Below are 18,222 nucleotides of genomic sequence, written 5' to 3' on the forward strand. Positions count from 1 at the left end.
TGGGGGACCCAGGCCAACACTTTAGTCCAACTCTTTCTTTCTGTCTCTCAGCCAGTTTCTAATTCAGGACATAACTCCGCCTCGTCTCACAGAACTACTTAGTTTCCATTTATGAGGGAGGTTATTAAGGATTTTTTGAAAGTCCATGTGCATTGAATCAATCATTTATCTTTTTTCCCCCTCAAAGGCTGTGAAGATTTTGAGCAATCCCAAAATACACCAAGCTGTTACAGAGAAGTAGAAAAATATGCAGCTATGCTCATGAAATATGGACAGTGTTGAGGCTTGAACACAATGTAACACTGTACCCTTGTCTATTTGTATTATATAGTATTATATATTGTAGTGTTGTTACGAAGAATATGTAAAAGTAACCTGTTTGTAAAAGTAATATATAGCTGCTTTCAGCAGCATTTCAAAAGTAATTTCAGTTTATGTGGGTTATATGGCATGCAGGTAAAGTTTCAAGGCCTTGCTTCAGCAAAATATTTAAGCTTCTGCTTAAATGTTTTGCTGAATCAGAGCCCATAACAATGTAATTATGTGCAGTTTACTGTAGGTTACTTTCACAAAATCAAAGGTTATGTCTGTTAAATAATGCAGCTCTCTCTGAATTTCACAGGACAACAACGTGTTTCTGTGACCAGTCTGCTGGTGTGCCATGGGTTATTGTTAGTTGGAACAAATCTGGGTATTATAGTAGCACTACCAGTGCCTCGTTTGCAAGGAATTCCAAAAGTAACGGGTGAGTAAAATTTTTCATCTATTTTTATAAGATAGCATGCTGAAGATTGGCTTTTCAGTACATTATTTAGTCAATAAATCAAGTAAATATATAAAATGTTGTGTATTGTATAGACATGGTTTGAGTTTTTTTATGAGTATTTGTTGATCCTACTTAGTTTTATAATACATCTGTAACATATTTCTATTGTCTTCTGTTGTTTTTGCTTTATTAAATCAGCATCCATGACTACAACTGTTGTTCTTTTGAGGCAGAGTGGGACAGAGGTTAGCTCGTCAAACCATGTATTATGGAGGGAAAAAACCTCTGTGTTTAAGATTGGAACAGCCTTTCCACTGTAAAGAGAAATGTTGTGCTCCTCTACAGTTTTTTTGACAATGTTATATCAGAATGCAAATTGGCATGTCGGAGGAGAGTCAAGGGGGTGTTCATTTCCAAATTTGGAGAGAAATGGCATACTGGACTTGGAGAGATGAGTTTTGAAAGTTCAGTGTTTTTCCTGATTGGTTACTTTTGTGACATGATTGCTCCATAACACTGAGGCCTTGAAATGTAAAATTTGACTTATTAGTTAGCTTTTGACAACTATAGCATTTGGGGGCCTGCTGAAGTGATAAGGCACCTTATTTTTGTAGTTATTCATTTCTGAGATAGGAACATCAAAACTCTGCCAACATTTTGAAAACATTTCAATTCTGCTTTTAACTACCATAATAAAGCAAGGTTCAAAAAGGTGTGCTGGATGTGGCATATGTGAAGCTACAGTTTAGTTTCAGAACTTCACCTAGAATTTCTGAGTTGTGGATGGGTTTTCAGCATGGGAGTCCCTATGCTGAACATGGGACCCCCACCCGGGTGCAGAATTTATAACAGAAAGGGGTATTTTTTTGTGCTGCTCCAACGGCTGGTTGACCACTGTGGCAGGTGTACAGACATAAATGAAGGGTGGTCTGAAAGGATCCATGATATGAGGATCTTTCGGAACTCAGTTCTATTTACATTAACAGAGAAAGGACTGTTTGCTCCGAGGAGCTCTGTGGACATTAATGGTGTGGAGATTGATCAGGTATTCTGGGAGATCCAGCTTACCCTCTGATGCCCTGGCTAATGAAGCCACACAGGCCACTTAGACAGAAAGAGAGAACATTTCAGCCCTGCCTGAGTAGTTGCAGAATGGTGGTACTTATGGAATTGTTTGGAAGCATCAGATTAAAAAGTCCCAACTATTATAGCTGGGTGCTGTGTTCTGCACAGTATTTGCGAGACCGAGCAGGAAAGCCTTAGTGATGGGTGGGAGACTGAGGTGCAGAGACTTGCTCAGTGGTTTGAGCAGCTAGTAAAGCATCCCGTAGAGTGTGTTAACCTCTGGGGGAATATTGTCAGGGATACCTATTGTTCATGTTTTGAGTGTCATTCTTGTACATGTGTAGCTGGATATCTAGCTGCTAATCCATAAAGGTGGGGTTGGGATAGTCTGTGAGCATTGCAGTAGTGTTTATGGATGGTGGAAGTGAGGCATTGCCCATATATCTTTTGTAAAACTGAATGAATTATTTTAGTTTTATTTAGCTAATTGTATGTATTACTTGCAGTGATGAGTCATAATGGACCAAAATGGATTTTAAATGGTTTTTATAATGAAACAACAATAACAAAGCCAAAAATCAAGTTTTCATTGAACTGGTGGATAAGTAACCATACATTTAATCTGAAAATACAGTTACCAAATTAATCTACTGACTCACCAACAAAAAGCTACCCTTTAAATAAAACATCAGTGCGAACCAAACTGAAAGTGCAACAATGCAAAGAGTTTAGAAATAACAAGGCTGGAGGTGCGGGTCTTAAAGTTACAGGTGCATATAGGGACCCTCTGCTTCTTCATGTACATGGAGATATTACGGTTGAGTACGATGGCTCAAAATTGTCAGCTGCATTGGAGGGCTCAAAAGTGCTGGGCTCCCAGAAGCCAATGTTCTTGGTGAGCAGATGTTGTGCCTGAGAGAGGAATGGTCTCTAGTACATGCACTGTGTAGGCACAGAGGAGAGGAGTTGCTTCTAGTTCCAGTCGCCAGTATTGTCCAGAGACTGAAGGATGCAGCAGGGTCCTGGTTTGTGGAACTGCAGGACCTGCTGACCTAGCAGGAGCATGTTTTGTAGGAGAGGCCTCTGGCTCAGGATAGCATCCATGAGTTGTCTGTGCATCTCCCTGTCTTTTTCCGTGCTGTCCCTGGTCATAGCAATGCTGTCCTTGTCCCGTGTCACACTTCTCTTGGTCACTGTCACACCCTGCTGGGAGACCTCAATTTCTTTCTCCCTCAGGATCCTCATGTACTGCCTCCACCTCTCAGCCCGTGTGGTTTTCCTCTAAGAGTCTGCCATAAGATCTCTAAACATCTCCTCCCAAGTCTGCCTGTTTCACCCCCTTAGGTTGGCCAGCCTCGCAGCAGTACATCGAGGCTCTTTCCCTGACAGTCTGGCTGTTGCAAGCACTGTGGATGTGGGAGTATGAACAAAAATCTGTGGCTTATAGTTCCTATTCCAGACAAGCTATGATAGTATTTTTTTTTTAGTATGCATATGTGACTTCACCTCCCTGAGACTCTCCCAGACTTGGGGGATCCTCAGAGATGGTTAATGGTCTGTCGTACAGTGACCAGATACGCCGATATTAGGGGCTTTGTCTTATATATGCAACTATACCCACCCCTGGAAAAAAAAAAGTCCCAATTGTTCATACTTGCTATGTGGTCCCTCTGTCTGTGTATGAGGAGGCACTTTGAGATATCTGCACTGAGATATCTGTCTGCTGTATGTGTTGTTTGCCACTGTGCTTTAACAAGTTGGGGTGTAAGATGGGTTGGAATTATGCTGCTGTTTTTTGTTTTACAGTTTTGTTTGTGTATTTGAGGCACTTCTATGGGGTCAGAGGGATTGGGCAATAGTGGGGACCAAACCGTATAGTGATTCACATTAGACTGTCCTGATTCATAATAATGTCACATGGGGGCGGGTGGCACAAAGGCAGAGAATAGTCTTATTCAAAAAGGCAAAGGACAAACAAGTGAGAGATACTCTGAAGTTATTCACCAGGATGACCCCCACCCAGAAGTGCAGCAGAAGTGGAAGGGGCTTGTCAGCTATAACGGGGTGTGCAAACTGTTTCCTATAATGTGCAAACAAAACTGAGCAATTCCTCACTCTTCAGTTCTGCTTTATGTCCCCTGCAAAAAAAAACAGATAAATTCCTGCAGTGATTGTCCGCTGGAATGCATGTTACAGGACATTTAAATGTCAGTAGGAAACAGGACTGTTTGTACCTTTACTGGTCATGCAGTATCCATGTCTACCTCATGTAAACAATGAACATTAACCAAACTTCTTTTCCTGTAAACACTGTCTCAATAAACTGTTGCATTTTTCACAAATGAATGTTGTTTATTATTTGAATGTGCCACAGGAGAGGAGTGGGCTAGAGGTGGATTCTGCACAGGGGCGGCTCTGTTTTTTGCTGCCCCAAGCATGGCAGTCAGGCAGCCTTTGGTGGCATCCCTGCGGACGGTCCGCTGGGAACAAGAATTCGGCAGTGTTTCTGCAGGTGATCTGCCGGTCCTGTGCCTTTGTCACAGATTCACGTAATCTGTCTATCTTTGGGTATCTCGCAACATTCTCTCATTCCAAATTATGCCTCGTTCTTCCTGGGGCCAACGATCTTGTCTGACATATAGGCACATCTCAGGACCACATCCCCCCACCCAGGTGGGAGTATGTATGGCAGAATGTTGCATCTTTTCTCCACTCTGTAGAAAGATCCACATATTTTCAAGTTTTTAAAGATCTTGTGAATTTAGCCCTAGCAATTCGCTTTTGGTGCCATCTTTTGACTGACAGTTTAAATCCTTCTTTTCTCCTCCAATGTCCCACAGCCTAAATCCTTTTAAAAAAAAATTAAATTGAGATTGTTCATTCACCATTTGTCCTATGAATGCACCACTGCAACTAGAGATCAACACTTAAGGGCAAATCCAACCCCCTCCACTGTGGGTGTGGAGTGCACTCCTGCAGTGGAATTGATGTGCTTATACCATTCAAGAGGGGAGGAGTAGGATTAACTGAAAACCTTTCATTTTGTTGTGGAGTCTTGGAGAAAGCAGGTAATGTTAAGGTAGTGACAATGCCAGTTAAAACAAGTCATCTGAGGATTTCTTTACTCTTGCTGTTGTGAAAACAGAGTACAAAAGTATGAACTAAATGTCAACTTGCTCGGTATGTCCTACTTTTAGCAGATTTCTGTTCCAGCCCTAATGCATCTTCAATGTACTGTAGATTAAATTATGCCACATTTTTAATTTCAGTAAATATATGAAGAAACTGTTAGGTGCTGTGTTTCTTTTGACAGGGTTATGCAAGTCTAACTGAAATGATTTGTTGTGAGGATGAACTAGTTGTGGTGTAAAATAGTGATCCAAAATGAATGAGATTAATATTACATAACCTTTTCTTTTTTCTTTGGCTTCAGGAAGGGGAATGGTATCCTATCATGCACATAATGGCCCAGTCAAATTCCTTGTAATGGTTACAGCTGTAAACAAGAAAAACAAAAGCAAATCAAGAAACAGTCTGCCTCCTAACTGCGAAGCTAAAGAAGATGACCAAAAAAATGTCCTGCACAATGACAGACCAAGCTCTTTCCTAAGTAACACTCATGACACTGCAGTGTGGCTAGGTGGTTCAGCAGGATCCATTGCACAAAGAAGTGACAAGTCTTCATCTTCTGGGTCCCTAACATTGTCTCATGGGTCAAATTCCCTAGAACGTAGGCCAGAGGACAGCACCATTTATGAGCTCTTGAAGGATCAAAACATCTCACTTAAAAATAAAAGACAGCGATCCAGAAAAATGAAAGCAAGTTCAGTATTAGTCATCTCTGGAGGACAAGGACATAGAAGGGTGAACAAGAAGTCCAAGCAGCAGCGACAGGATGAACTGGTATCTTCTGTGATGGTCTGGCAGATTCCGCTCTTAAACATCTAAGTGACTAATGGTTACTTTTTACAAAGTCATTTGATTTCATTTCTAAACTCTACATGTGTTATGATGCTTTGTCTTTTAAAGGGATTTCTGATGTAATCTTACTACAGTGAATACCAGGGACCAAACCCTGCAACCATTACTCATATGAGCAGTCTTGTTGAAATCAATTGGATTGATCACCTGGGTAAGGGCTGCAAGATAAATTCCTAACCTAGTTAGAATCTCCTACCTTATTATGGTATTGAAAATATTTAGCTGCTGCTGAGGGCTCTGCTACTTAAAATATTGGGGATATATCAGACCCTTTTAAATGGTTTTAGAATCTCCACTTTATTTATATTCAAGTTTATATCTGTCATTATTATTATTCATAGCACTTAGGAGAGGCAGGGAAGATATACCATTTCACATGCTGTTTTTTGCTTTCTTAAGTCAGCACTTTTTTCAAAAGTGATTCTTGCATGTACTGTACATTTTAACAAAGTAGCAAATATTTTGAGCAATAAATATACTAATAAAGGGTAACAGGTTAATTCAGTAATCATTATATAATATAATTCCACAAGAAAGTGTCTGGGTTCGACCAAAAAAATTAACAGTCAGATGGGCTCATTGTTTTGTATCTTTCAAAGCAAAAATTACACTGTTATTTTCTAGTGCTCAATATTATTAAAAAAACAAGGCTGGAGGGGAAAAAGTGTGTTATCTATCTATGTGGAGGCCCTTGCACATGATGATTTGTAACAAATAGAAAACACAATACAGGTTGAAGTTACAAAATAGATGTGCATTCTAACTAACTTCTTGGTGCCAGTGCTGGCAGTGCATTCTGTTTCTGGCAGTGGAGTGTACTTCTAGCATCACGGGTATGTAGAAAATCTGTGTGCCGTTTTTAACAATACATAAATTTTCATTCTGTGATGGCAGTGAAGCAATTAAAACATGAAGAGGTACATGGTTACACAGTGAGTAAATTCAGGGAATTAATACTAAGTATAAGACCATCTGAATATATCAATATCTACAGGAAGCGCACATAGTAATGCATGCGTTCATCTGAAATCAATTAATGTGCACTTTAGGCATGACTACAGGCTAAAATCCACTATGTAATGTCAGTACATAGAAGTGTGCTCTAGTGCTCATCTGGAAGCAGCAGGGATGTGGCCATCTCTCAGCAGTAATCACCCCTCCTAAGCCTGCCAGAATTTCAGATGAATAGCTTCTTTTCCTAAAGTGAATACCGTACTATAAAGACAGAGCCAGATTCTCTGCTGCACCCAGTCTTTGCTGATGGTCACAGGGTGAGGGGGAGTTCAAATGGATTAACTGGGGGCTTCACTAGACTACATCAGCTGGTTACTAACCCTAAGGGGCTGTCCACCAGCTGAGAATGTCTGGAACTTGGGTCACCTGCCCATCTGCTTTTCTGGCATATCCTGTCTCACCCCCCTTCCATGTCCAGGGCCAGCGTGTAAGAGAACTATTCTGGAGGAATTCTCAGCTAGAAAGATCCAGGCATTTCTAGCCAGTTTATGCCACTCCATAGTGCTAAGGGGCCAAACTGCAAGAGAGAACCTGGCCATATATTCTCATTTAACAAGTAGAATTGTATGTTGCCCCATTAAGTTAGAGTGCAGAGGGAATTTTATTAGAATTTAGGGTGCTATAGGTCAAATTACTTTATGGGAGGGAGTAGCCACCTCATTGGGTGTGAGAACGAAACAAAGCCTTCAATTCAGAAAAGGTCTGTGCTGAAGCATGTTTGTCTTGAACATGGATGCTTTCCTGAACTGGGGTCTAACTAGGGGATAGCCTGAGTATTAGAAAACATAAAAGAGGCCAGATAAATCTATGCCTATCAAGCTTCATTTGGATGTGGTAAACTCTACAGCGCATGACCATCAACAGAATGTAAGAGCATAAAATATGAGCAAAATATTTCCTAAAGCAGAATAAATGCCAAATGTTTGCATTGGCTAGAATCAAGTAAACAACATAAGGTTTTGATTACCTAAATAAAGTGCATATACTTTGGGAATATTTTTATTCCAGTTTGCGAAAAAAAGGTTTCCATATATTTTAAATGCCAGTCACCTCTGATATAAACTGCTTAATCTCGCCAAGCAGTCAGATCTGGGTGGGCAGACTATTGTGGCAGCGCAGAATCCCACTGACTTCAGTGGAATTCTCCACAAGCATAAAAATCCACCTGTGCACGTCTGACTGCAGGGTCAGGGCCTAAATTCTTATTTTATGCCCATTGCCAAAGTATTTGATTGTTTCGGTTGGGTGTTGTCCGTTGCTTACTTTATTAAAGTATTAAATTGTGAATAATATTTAACTTCAGGATATAAAACAAATGTTGACAGGCTTTTATTCATAAACGACATGTAATCTTTGTCCTGCTTCTCTGCAAAGAGAAGAAACCATTTCTGATTCTGCATGGTGCCCATGTTTGGAATTCTATTGCCAAGCATGTCTGGCATGAAGGATTGCACCCACTCTTACACCGCTCTTTATTATTGGTTACAGTGGACTGAGTCCACAAACCCCCGCCATGTTGAACTGGAATTCCATGCATGGAAGATTTGCGGGATCCGCTACTACAACTACACAACTATCTATTTTAACATTTTAGGAGACAACCTCTTTATATTCTAGCCAAAATACACTTTTCTTTTGTTTATAAACAGTAGAAAAACAGCACAGTCGTGCTCCTATGAAAGTCAATGGGAGTTTTGCTACTGACTTCAATAGTAACAGGACTGGGCCCATGATTTATTTTTCTTTAATTATAACTTTTTGCAGCTAAGCACTATATAAGTATTACTAGGCTATGAGGCAAAGAGAAGCTTTACACATGTTATAAAATTATACATCAAAGTTCTAGCCAGTGGTCAGACTCAATGTCCAATGTTTGCTTTGTGATATACTGCTAGCTTGTATTACATTAACACCAAATGCATGCCAAAGGTACTTTTACAGTCGATAAGAAAACTTGATAGATACATTTGACTGTGTTGCGAGGTAGGTCAGATTTGGCTTCTAATGTCATTTTAAGATGTGGAAAAAACTTAAGAGGAAAGGGGAAATAGTGTAACCACTGCAATACGTTACATGTTATGTTTTTAACAAATAATATCTATGCTATAGTGTGAGCCATAACTATGTATTTATGTCCAAAGTAAACTCAGCAAAATGTTTGTTTAAAAAAAACTGTGAATAAAAAAATTAAACTTTAAAAATATATTTCTTTGTTAATCATTTTACCAATGGAAAACCTGAGGGCTACAATTTGTGGTGTACAGAAATATATGTTAAGAATGTGCATTCTTTTCAAATGGATATGTGGAGGGGAAAGTAAGATATACACCTACGAGACCAAAGAGATATATTTTTGAATTTATTCCAGCTCTAGGGACCTAGTAACCACCAAATACACTTTTTTTGGGTACTAGATACTGAAGGCGCCATGGGCTTTCAAAACTTGGCACAGCGTGGCTGGACCTTAATGCTGATCCACAGTAAAATTTCTGCCACGCTGTCCCCATGGAATAGAATGTCCAAGTCTGCAGAGCATTTATGACAATGCATAAAAAGTGAAATCCATTAATGAGGGAAATAAGCATGGGGAGGCAGTCAATTCATGTTAACACAGGAAATTAGTTTTCAGAGGCTGCCTGATAATTCTATTGCAGTTAATCAGCCCAAAATGGTAAATAGAGGAGTTCATGGTCAGGGCTGGATTAATGCCGGGGCTTTGGAGGCTGCAGCCCAGGGCCCCAGGCTAAGGGGTGCCCCAGCACAGGAGGGCTCAGGCAGGCTGCTTGCATGCCGTGGCCCCACACCACTCCTGGAAGCGGCCAGCTGCTGGCACACTTCCCCCACCCCACTACCATCCCTGCAACTCCCCCATTGGCAGGAACCGGACAATGGGAACTGCAGTGGCAGCGCTTGTGGTTATGGGCAGCACATGGAGACACGTTGTCCCCCTCCCCTCAGGGGCACGCAGAGATGTGCCAGCAGCCGGCCGCTTCTGTGAGCAGTGTGGAGCCATGGCATGCAGGCAGGCAACCTGCCTGAGCCCTGCTGCACCGCCGGCCGGGAGCCGCCTGTGGTAGGTGCCTCCCGGCCAGAGCCTGCACCTGCCATACCCCCTGCGCCCCAACCCCCCCGCCTCAGATCAGAATCTCCTCCTGCATCAAACTCCCTCCCAGATCCCGCACGCCCTCCTGCACTCCAACCCCCCTGCCCCAGGGCAGAATCCACTCCTGCATCAAACTCCCTCCCAGAGCCCGCACCCACCACCCTCTCCTGCACCCCAACACTGCCCCAGTCTGGAGCCCCCTTCTGCACCCAAACTGCCTCCCAAACTCTGCACCCGCTCCTGCACTCCAACCCTCTGCCCCAGGGCAGAATCCACTCCTGCACCCAAACTTCCTTCCAGACCCCGCACCTCCTTCTGTATCTCATCCCCCTTTCCCAGAGCAGAATCCACTCCTGCACCTAAACTCCCTCCCAGAAAGAAACTAATATAGCAGCTGTTCTAAGGTAAGAAGTAGGCTATTTTGAATTAACTTAACTATATTCTACATATTTTAAGATTGAAATGTAACCATAGGATGGCTTTATGTTAATTAAAAGTCAAGTTTAGTATAACATTAATAGCCCCAAGGCCAAATTGTGATCATTTTGTTTTAAATTAGGAAAAAGACTTATATACAGGGGCCCCACAAAATTTAATAGCCCCAGGCCCACAGGAGAGTTAATCTGGCCCTGTTCGTGATTACAGTATTTAGATTCAGCCATGAGGCTTGCATCTAGCATGCATAACTTTGTGGTACCTGGGACTGAGTCTAAGAGACTTAGTCCCTTATGTCTGTATGTGCACTACCATAAACAAATACTAAGATGAGCTATTGATTCTTTGCCACAATTAATTACTACTAAAGCTCATCTTTTTATTACTGTTACCTTATTCTCTTTGCAGTTCTGATCAGTGCTGCACTTTCTTCTTGCTTTTCCCACCTCTCTCGCCAAGGGTAGTAGGTATCACTGATAGTATTCTTGTACATTTTCCTATCGTTGCTATTGTTACAGCGGGAATTTGAGGACTTCAATAACTCAGACATAGGTTAGGGGTTTGTTACAGGAGTAGGTGGGTGAGATTCTGTGGCCTGCATTGTGCAGGAGGTCAGACTAGATGATCATAATGGTCCCTTCTGACCTTGAAGTCTATGATTCTAATAGAGACCCCATACAAAATCAGGGCCAAGTAGTGCTAGGCACCATAGATACACATAGTAAGAGACAGACGCTGCCCCTAAGAGTTTACAAGCGTAGACATATGTGACCGTGAGCAAGTCCCTTTTTCTTTCTTTGTCTCAGTGCCCCCATCTATAATATGTCTACAGTTGTAAACTCATTGTAGATGGGACACTGGGACACAGAAAGAATCAGGGATTTGCTCCTGGTCACATATGAAGTCGATGGCAGAGCACAAAATTGAACCAGATGTTCTGAGCCCTATTCACAAGACCATTGTTCCTTTCTTCCTGTCCAATTTGGTTTTCTTTTCTTAAATGAACACACTACTGTGAGCAAAGTGCATTTGGATGTATGCAAAGTACAGCTAGGTTTGAAACGGACAGTTAATGCAAATACTGTACAGGAGTTACTTTGAATTGCAGCATGCGACTTTGTCAATGGAATTGATTCAGTGTTATCTGGAGCTTTACATCTTCAGTACATTTGTATAATAATACCCCAGTGAGGGAGATATGTTAGTATTATCCTTGTTTTACAGCTGAAGAACCTGAGTTACCAAGAGCTTAAATTACTTGCCCAAAGCTACACAGTGTGTCAGACAATGAATGCAGATTAAAACTCAGGCCTGGTTCCCAGGCCCATGTTTAGTCCTCTAGACCAAGCTGCCTATATGGCTGTAAAAGTACCTCACCTTCCCAGGCATCATGTAGATTCTGTTTCCAAAACTTGACCTGACTGTTGATAGGGCCTTAAGATCGTGCACATCACCTAGGGTCTGAGGAACCTGGGTATTTTATGCCATAGCACAAAATGGTAGCATTAAGTCACTTCATCATCCAGGTTTAGGAGTTTTCAGCAGCTGTATTGGTTAATCCTGCCTCCCTCAAATGTGAAACGTGTATCTGTGATCAGTTTGTCTGCTATTTGATGCGAGAGAACTAGCTCAAGATCTTCAGGAGGTTTCAGTTTCTTCTGCTCTCTCTTATTTAGACTTGCTGAATATAGCATTTTCTTCAAAGGCATGCTTAGCAACCAGAGAATTGCCTCTGCCAGCAATATCCTCCTTTCACCTCATGTCTTGTCCCTTGGAGGCTAGCTAGCTAGTGTTGGTACCCAACAGGAGGAGAAAATCAAAATACTGTAATGATGGCAATGAAACTCAAGCCTCAGATTAAGGCATTTCAGTACTGACTAGGCATCTGAAGTCTTAATAACGGACTCCATTTGAAATCAACAAGGTGGACACACACACACAATACCCAAGAGGGATTGGAATTGCTCATTTCTGAGCATAAATTCAATCTAGTTGGCATTACTGAAACCTGGTGGGATGATCCTCAAGCTTAGAATGTTAAAATTAATGGTTGGAACCTATTTAGGAAGGATTGAGTGAGCAAAAGGGGAGGCCTCTGTCTCTGTCAAAAATGGCATTACTTGTTTCTGAATCACTGATGGTTAAGAATGAAATTATCTTGAAAGCATATGGGTCAATATCCTAACAGATAATGCACAAGATAGGGTGTTGGTGTCTACTACAGACCACCAAATCACACTAGGGAACAGGATGAACCTATCTATAAAGTGTAGGGGAAAAAAGCTCTGCGATCATGGGGAACATCAATTTGGGTGACCTATGCTGGAGACCTCTTGCTGCTGTTACTAAAACATCCTTGGACTTTCTAAACATTATAGATGATTAATTCCTAGCTCAAAAAGTTGCATCCCACACAGGGGAATTCATTATTAGCTCTTGTCTTGACAGATAAAATGGAACTGATCACAGAACTAAAAGTTAATGATCATTTAGGTGTTCATGGCTTGATCACATTTATAATCTGAAAACACAGTCAAGTCCAGACCAGTAATATATACACTTGGTGCCTTAAAAGGGCCAATTTCACAAAGCTGAAAACAATTATGAGCCAAAACACCTGAGAGGAAGAATTTAATCAGAAAAATGTGAGTAATAACTGGAAACTTGTTAAGAACATTTTATTAGATGCTGTGATGGACTGCTGGGCAACAGTAGCTGTACCAGCACTCTGATCACTGGACCACCAATTAAATCAGCCCAAAGTTAACCAGAGGGACAAAGATGTGCCTGACTGATAGATTGGGGACAGGCTGAAGAGATACAAGGCTAACTAATCCAGAAAGTTGAAAGGCACAGGGGAAAAGTGCTTGGGGGAGGCAGGCTTTTGTGAGTCAGAACCAGAACCAGGAGAGATTTCTCAGGGAGAAGATATGGGCTGTCTTCCCCACTCCTTGGCAGAGTGAGATAGGAAGTGTATGCTATTGTAAATACTGAGCAGCAAAAGATTGTAAGGGTGGTGGGGAGAACACTATAAATAAATTACATAAGGTGTTTGACAAGGAGACGGTCTCTGTGGGGTCTGAGGCTAGAAAAGAGACAGGAGTTGAATGCAGCCCTGTCACAGATGTCCTAAAAGTCACAATCCAGAAAGAAGACCATAGTGGTTTAAAAACTGGCCTTGTTTAGAGAGGAAGTGATGGCATCTACAAAAAACCCACCAGAACAAATGGAAGAAAGGGGAAGTTGATAATAATGAATATAAACCAGAAGTTAGGAATTGCAGAACACTGATAGGGGAAGCAAAGGAACATATGGAGAAATCTCTCTGACCAGTAGAGTTAAGGACACTAAGTAAGCGTTTTAAAGTATATTAGGAACAAACAAACAAACCAAAAATCCCAAAGGCATTGGTCCATTACTGAATAGAAATTGTAGAATTATCAATAATAATGCAGAAAAGGTATAAGTGTTCAATAAATATTTGTGGGAAAAAGATGATGTGATATGACCTTCCACTGTACTAGTATCTCAGGAGGCTGTTAAACAGCAACTAATAAACATTTTTAAATTAGCAAGTTTGGATAACTCTTGCATCCAAGAGTTTGAAAAGAGCTGGCCAGAGCTCATTAGACTGTTGATTTTCAATAAATCTTGGAAAACTGGGGAAGTTCCAGAAGACTGGGGAATTTCCAGAAGACTGGGAAAAAGCTAGTGCTGTGCCAATATTTTAAAAGGGTAAATGGGGTGAATTATAGGTCTGTTTATTATAGGTCTGTTAGCCTGATGTTGATCCCAGACAAGATAATGAAGCGGCTGATATGGGATTTGTTAAAAAAGAATTATAGGAGGATAATATAATAATTACATATCAACATGGGTATATGGAAAATAGCTCTTGACAAACTAACCTGATATCTTTTTTGATGAGTTTACAAGTTTGGTTGATAAAGGTAATAATGTTGGTGTAATATACTTGGACTTTTGTAAGGCATTTGACTTGGTGCCATGTGACATTTTGATTAAAAAACTAGAACAATATAAAATTAACATGGCACACATTATATGGATTAAAAGTTGGCTAACTGATCAATCTTAAAATGTAATTGTAAATGGGGAATCATCACTGAATGGTTTTTTCTAGTGGGATCCTGCAGAGATCATTTCTTGGCCCTATGCTAGTTAACATTTTAACAATGATGTGGAAGAAAACACAAAATTATCAATGGTAAAGTTTGCAGATGACACAAAAATTGAAGAGTGGTAAATAATGAGGACAGGTCACTGATTCAAAGCAATTTGGATTGCTTAGTAAACTGGGTGCAAGCGAACAATATGCATTTTAATACAGTTAAATGTACTTATCTAGGAACAGAGAAAGTAGGCAATACTTATAGAATAGGGGACTCTATCCTGGAAAGCAGTGACTGAAAAAGATTTCAGGGTTATGGTGGATAATCAGATGAACATGAGCTCCTAGTCCAACATCATGGCCAAAAGGGTTCATGTGATCTTTGAATACATAGGCAGGGGAATCTTGAGTAAGAGCAGAGAGGTTATTTTACCTATGTGTTGGCACTGGTGCAACCACTGCTGGAAGGCTGTGTCAAGTTTTGGTATCCACAATTCAAGAAGGATGTTGATGAATTACACAGGGTTCAGAGAAGCACCAGGAGAATAATTAAAGGATTAGAAAACATGCTTTGTAGTTTTCTACAAAGAGTTCAATCTATTTAACTTAACAAAGAGAAGGTTTTGGGATGATTTGATCAGTCTCCAAGTATCTACATGGGGAACAAATGATTGATAATGGACTCTTCAGTCTAACAGACAAAGATATAATACGATCCAATGGCTGGAAGTTGAAGTTGAACAAATTCAGACTTGAAATGCATACATTTTTGACAGTGAGGAATAATTTACCAAGGGTTGTGGTCTAGTCTCCATCACTTTTATGATGGGGTCGATTCTCCATCAATTTTAAAACCAAGATTGGATGTTTTTCTAAAAGATATGCTCTAGGAATTGTTTGGGGAAGTTCTATGGCGTGTTACAGGAGGTCAGACTAGATTATCACAATGATTCCTTCTGGCCTTGGAATCTATGAATAAACCTGAGGGAATGTCTACACTACAACTGGTTTGGCGGGTAGTGATCAGTTTATTGGGGATTGATATATTGTGTCTCATCTAGACGCGATATATAGATCCCCGAATGCGCGCCCGTTGACTCTGGAACTCCACCAGAGCGAGTGGCGGTAGCGGAGTCGACAGGGCGAGCCGCGGCTGTTGATCCCGCACCGTGAGGATGGGAGGTAAGTCTAAATAAGATACTTCGACTTCAGCTACCCTATTCCCATAGCTGAAGTTGCGTATTTTACATCGACCGCGCCCCCTAGTGTAGATCAGGCCTGAGGCACTATTAAGTGTCTTGGCCAGACTCCATGAACTACTCTGTGAAGGAGCTTAGGCATACATGGCATGGTCTTCAAAAGATGTATCTAAAGAGAACCCATTCTCAAAGGGTTCTCTTTATATTCAAAAGGTGCCTCAATTGCAGAGCTGCAGGACTACACTCCTATGGAATGCAGACTCTGATACCCCAGAGGTAATCATGACCTTTTTTAATACATCTGCTAGCCCTAAAGATGAGGAAGAAGACATTAAAGTAAACTCAAACCTTTGAGGTGAAGAGAATTGTGAGATAATTCATTAGGGGGGCAGAATTTTAAGCTATTTAGACTAGTAGACACCTCTTGGGATTTTCAAACGTGCCTAGGTGCCTAACTCCCATTTGGGTCTGCATCTTTAAGTGCATAAATACCTTTTAAAATCTGACCCTACGTGTTTAAATCCTTCTCAAGATACAACTTAGTTATAGGGTTAAATAATGTACACTCTGTCTTTCAGAGAACTGTCACTGGGGATCCTGACTCTAGGAGTCCTATGCCTTTGCACCTTGAGTATCTGAGCCATTTTAAATGTTAGTACACATGGGGTGAATGCACATTGACCCACAAATCCAAACCTCCCAGTGGCAGCTGTAAAAGACCTTACCATTGATTCTCACTGTTCCCATTTTTCTGCCTGCACTGCAAGTCACAGAACAGTCCTTACAATCCAACTCAGATGCATTTTTAAGGTAATTTTTTCATGTTTTCTTTCTAAAAAGACTTTTGCACAGGCTGGTGTGTACCATTGAGTATGATTCCTCATCATGGACTGACCAAGATTGGTAAGTACAACAACTTTGCCGTTAACACTTTTGGGGGCAGATTCCAAAACCCTTACTTCCAATGAAGAGCAATTTACACCATGAGTTGCTGCCACCGAAATAACGAGGAGTCCAGTGGCACCTTAAAGACTAACAGATTTATTTGGGCATAAGCTTTTATGGGTAAAAAACCCACTTCTTCAGATGCAACAAAGCTTATGCCCAAATAAATCTGTTAGTCTTTAAGGTGGCACTGGACTCCTCGTTGTTTTTGTGGATACAAACCAACATGGCTACCCCCTGATACTTGCCACTGAAATGAGTCTGAGGGAGGATCTCTCAGTCTGGCCCTTGGTGATTACCTACCAAGCTATTAATGAAGAGGAAGTTTCATTAATTAACTTTTTAAGAGAAGCATATTCACCACCAGGTGGGTTTTCTTGGAGAAGAAAATTATAGTTATGGATTTTTGTGGGAGAAATTAGTAGAAAAAGGATTCCAGGGACAGTTATGATTGGGAAGGAATCTTGGATAGATAATTTCATATTGAAAAGTGGGAAAGAGGAAGAAAGGAGGGAGGTGGTTATTTTTAATTTTTTAAATAAGCTTTGGAATGATTTGAAAATAAAAACTGGCAGGTTGGGTTTGAGTTTTATTTTACCTGATTCAATCAACTGTAGAAAATAATTCCCTCCACTTGTCTTTTGCCTGGCAATTTATATCTCAAAGGTTTTAATTGTATTAATTAAAATATGTTCTACCTGTTTTATTTTTTAGGTTAATGAAGGGTGGTAATTATATAACCTAACATGACATTTCAGTCTCATGTCATGCATGTTTTTCTTAAATCAATAGTAATGTCCATGTCTGTAGCACTCTGTGGTCTTGGCTTCACAAAAAATATGAAACCCAACACTGGAAAAAATCTTTCTTGAGCTGCATTTCCCCTCCATCTGCTATAGTTAGATCTGTCACAAAATGCTAACCCTAGTACCCACAACACTAGCCCTTGTCTTTTCATTCTGCTAATTTAGGTCTGTCACGTGGCTGCACGAAATTCAGTAAACCAGAAGGCTAAAAAGCAGATCAGCTGAGGTGGGTATGAGGTGTAGACTTCTGAAAATATAACCCCGTCACTTTCCTCTATGGTCTGTCTAGAAGATGTGTGAGTTTTGCAAAGAGATTTAAGATTTTAATTTAGGTTGGCATCTTTAGCTGTGCAACAGAAATGTAACAAGCTGATTCTTTGTGTCTGACAACATTGCACTTGTGATGGTCAGTAATGGAAAAAAGCATGGCAAACCCCGGATGCTGTTGTGTTAAAACACCTTGGAGCTTTTCAGACAAGGGTCTACAGTATGGGTGGGCAGACTATGGCCTGGGGGTCCTCCATATGTTTCAATCCAATCCTCAAGCTCCTGCTAGGAAGTGGGGTCCAGGGCTTGCCCCACTCCAGCTGGGGAGCAGGGTCAGGGTCTTGCCCCACTCCATATGGCTCCCAGAAGCAGTGGAATGTCGGTCCTCCAGCTCCTATGCATATGCATATATGCATAAGGACAGCCAGGGGGCTCCACACACTGTCCCCATCCCAAGCGCTGCCCCTGCAACTCCCATTGGCTGGAAACTGCAGCCAATGGGAGCTGCAGGG

General features: G+C 41.1%; 1 protein-coding gene across 2 annotated transcripts in view; it reads left to right on the forward strand.

The window, feature by feature from the left end:
• The window catches only part of ARHGEF10 (Rho guanine nucleotide exchange factor 10), a 188,373-nt gene extending 179,373 nt beyond the window's left edge, over window positions 1–9,000 (forward strand). For both annotated transcript variants that reach the window (XM_030555561.1, XM_030555560.1), the window contains 2 exons: window positions 623–745; window positions 5,265–9,000. In XM_030555561.1, the coding sequence (XP_030411421.1) occupies window positions 623–745; window positions 5,265–5,779 (638 nt within the window). In that variant the 3' untranslated portion in view covers window positions 5,780–9,000. The remainder of the gene's footprint in view (window positions 1–622; window positions 746–5,264) is intronic.
• The last annotated feature ends 9,222 nt before the right edge of the window (window positions 9,001–18,222 follow it).

This window comes from Gopherus evgoodei, chromosome 3 (assembly GCF_007399415.2).
Source record: "Gopherus evgoodei ecotype Sinaloan lineage chromosome 3, rGopEvg1_v1.p, whole genome shotgun sequence".
NCBI lineage: Eukaryota > Metazoa > Chordata > Testudines > Testudinidae > Gopherus > Gopherus evgoodei.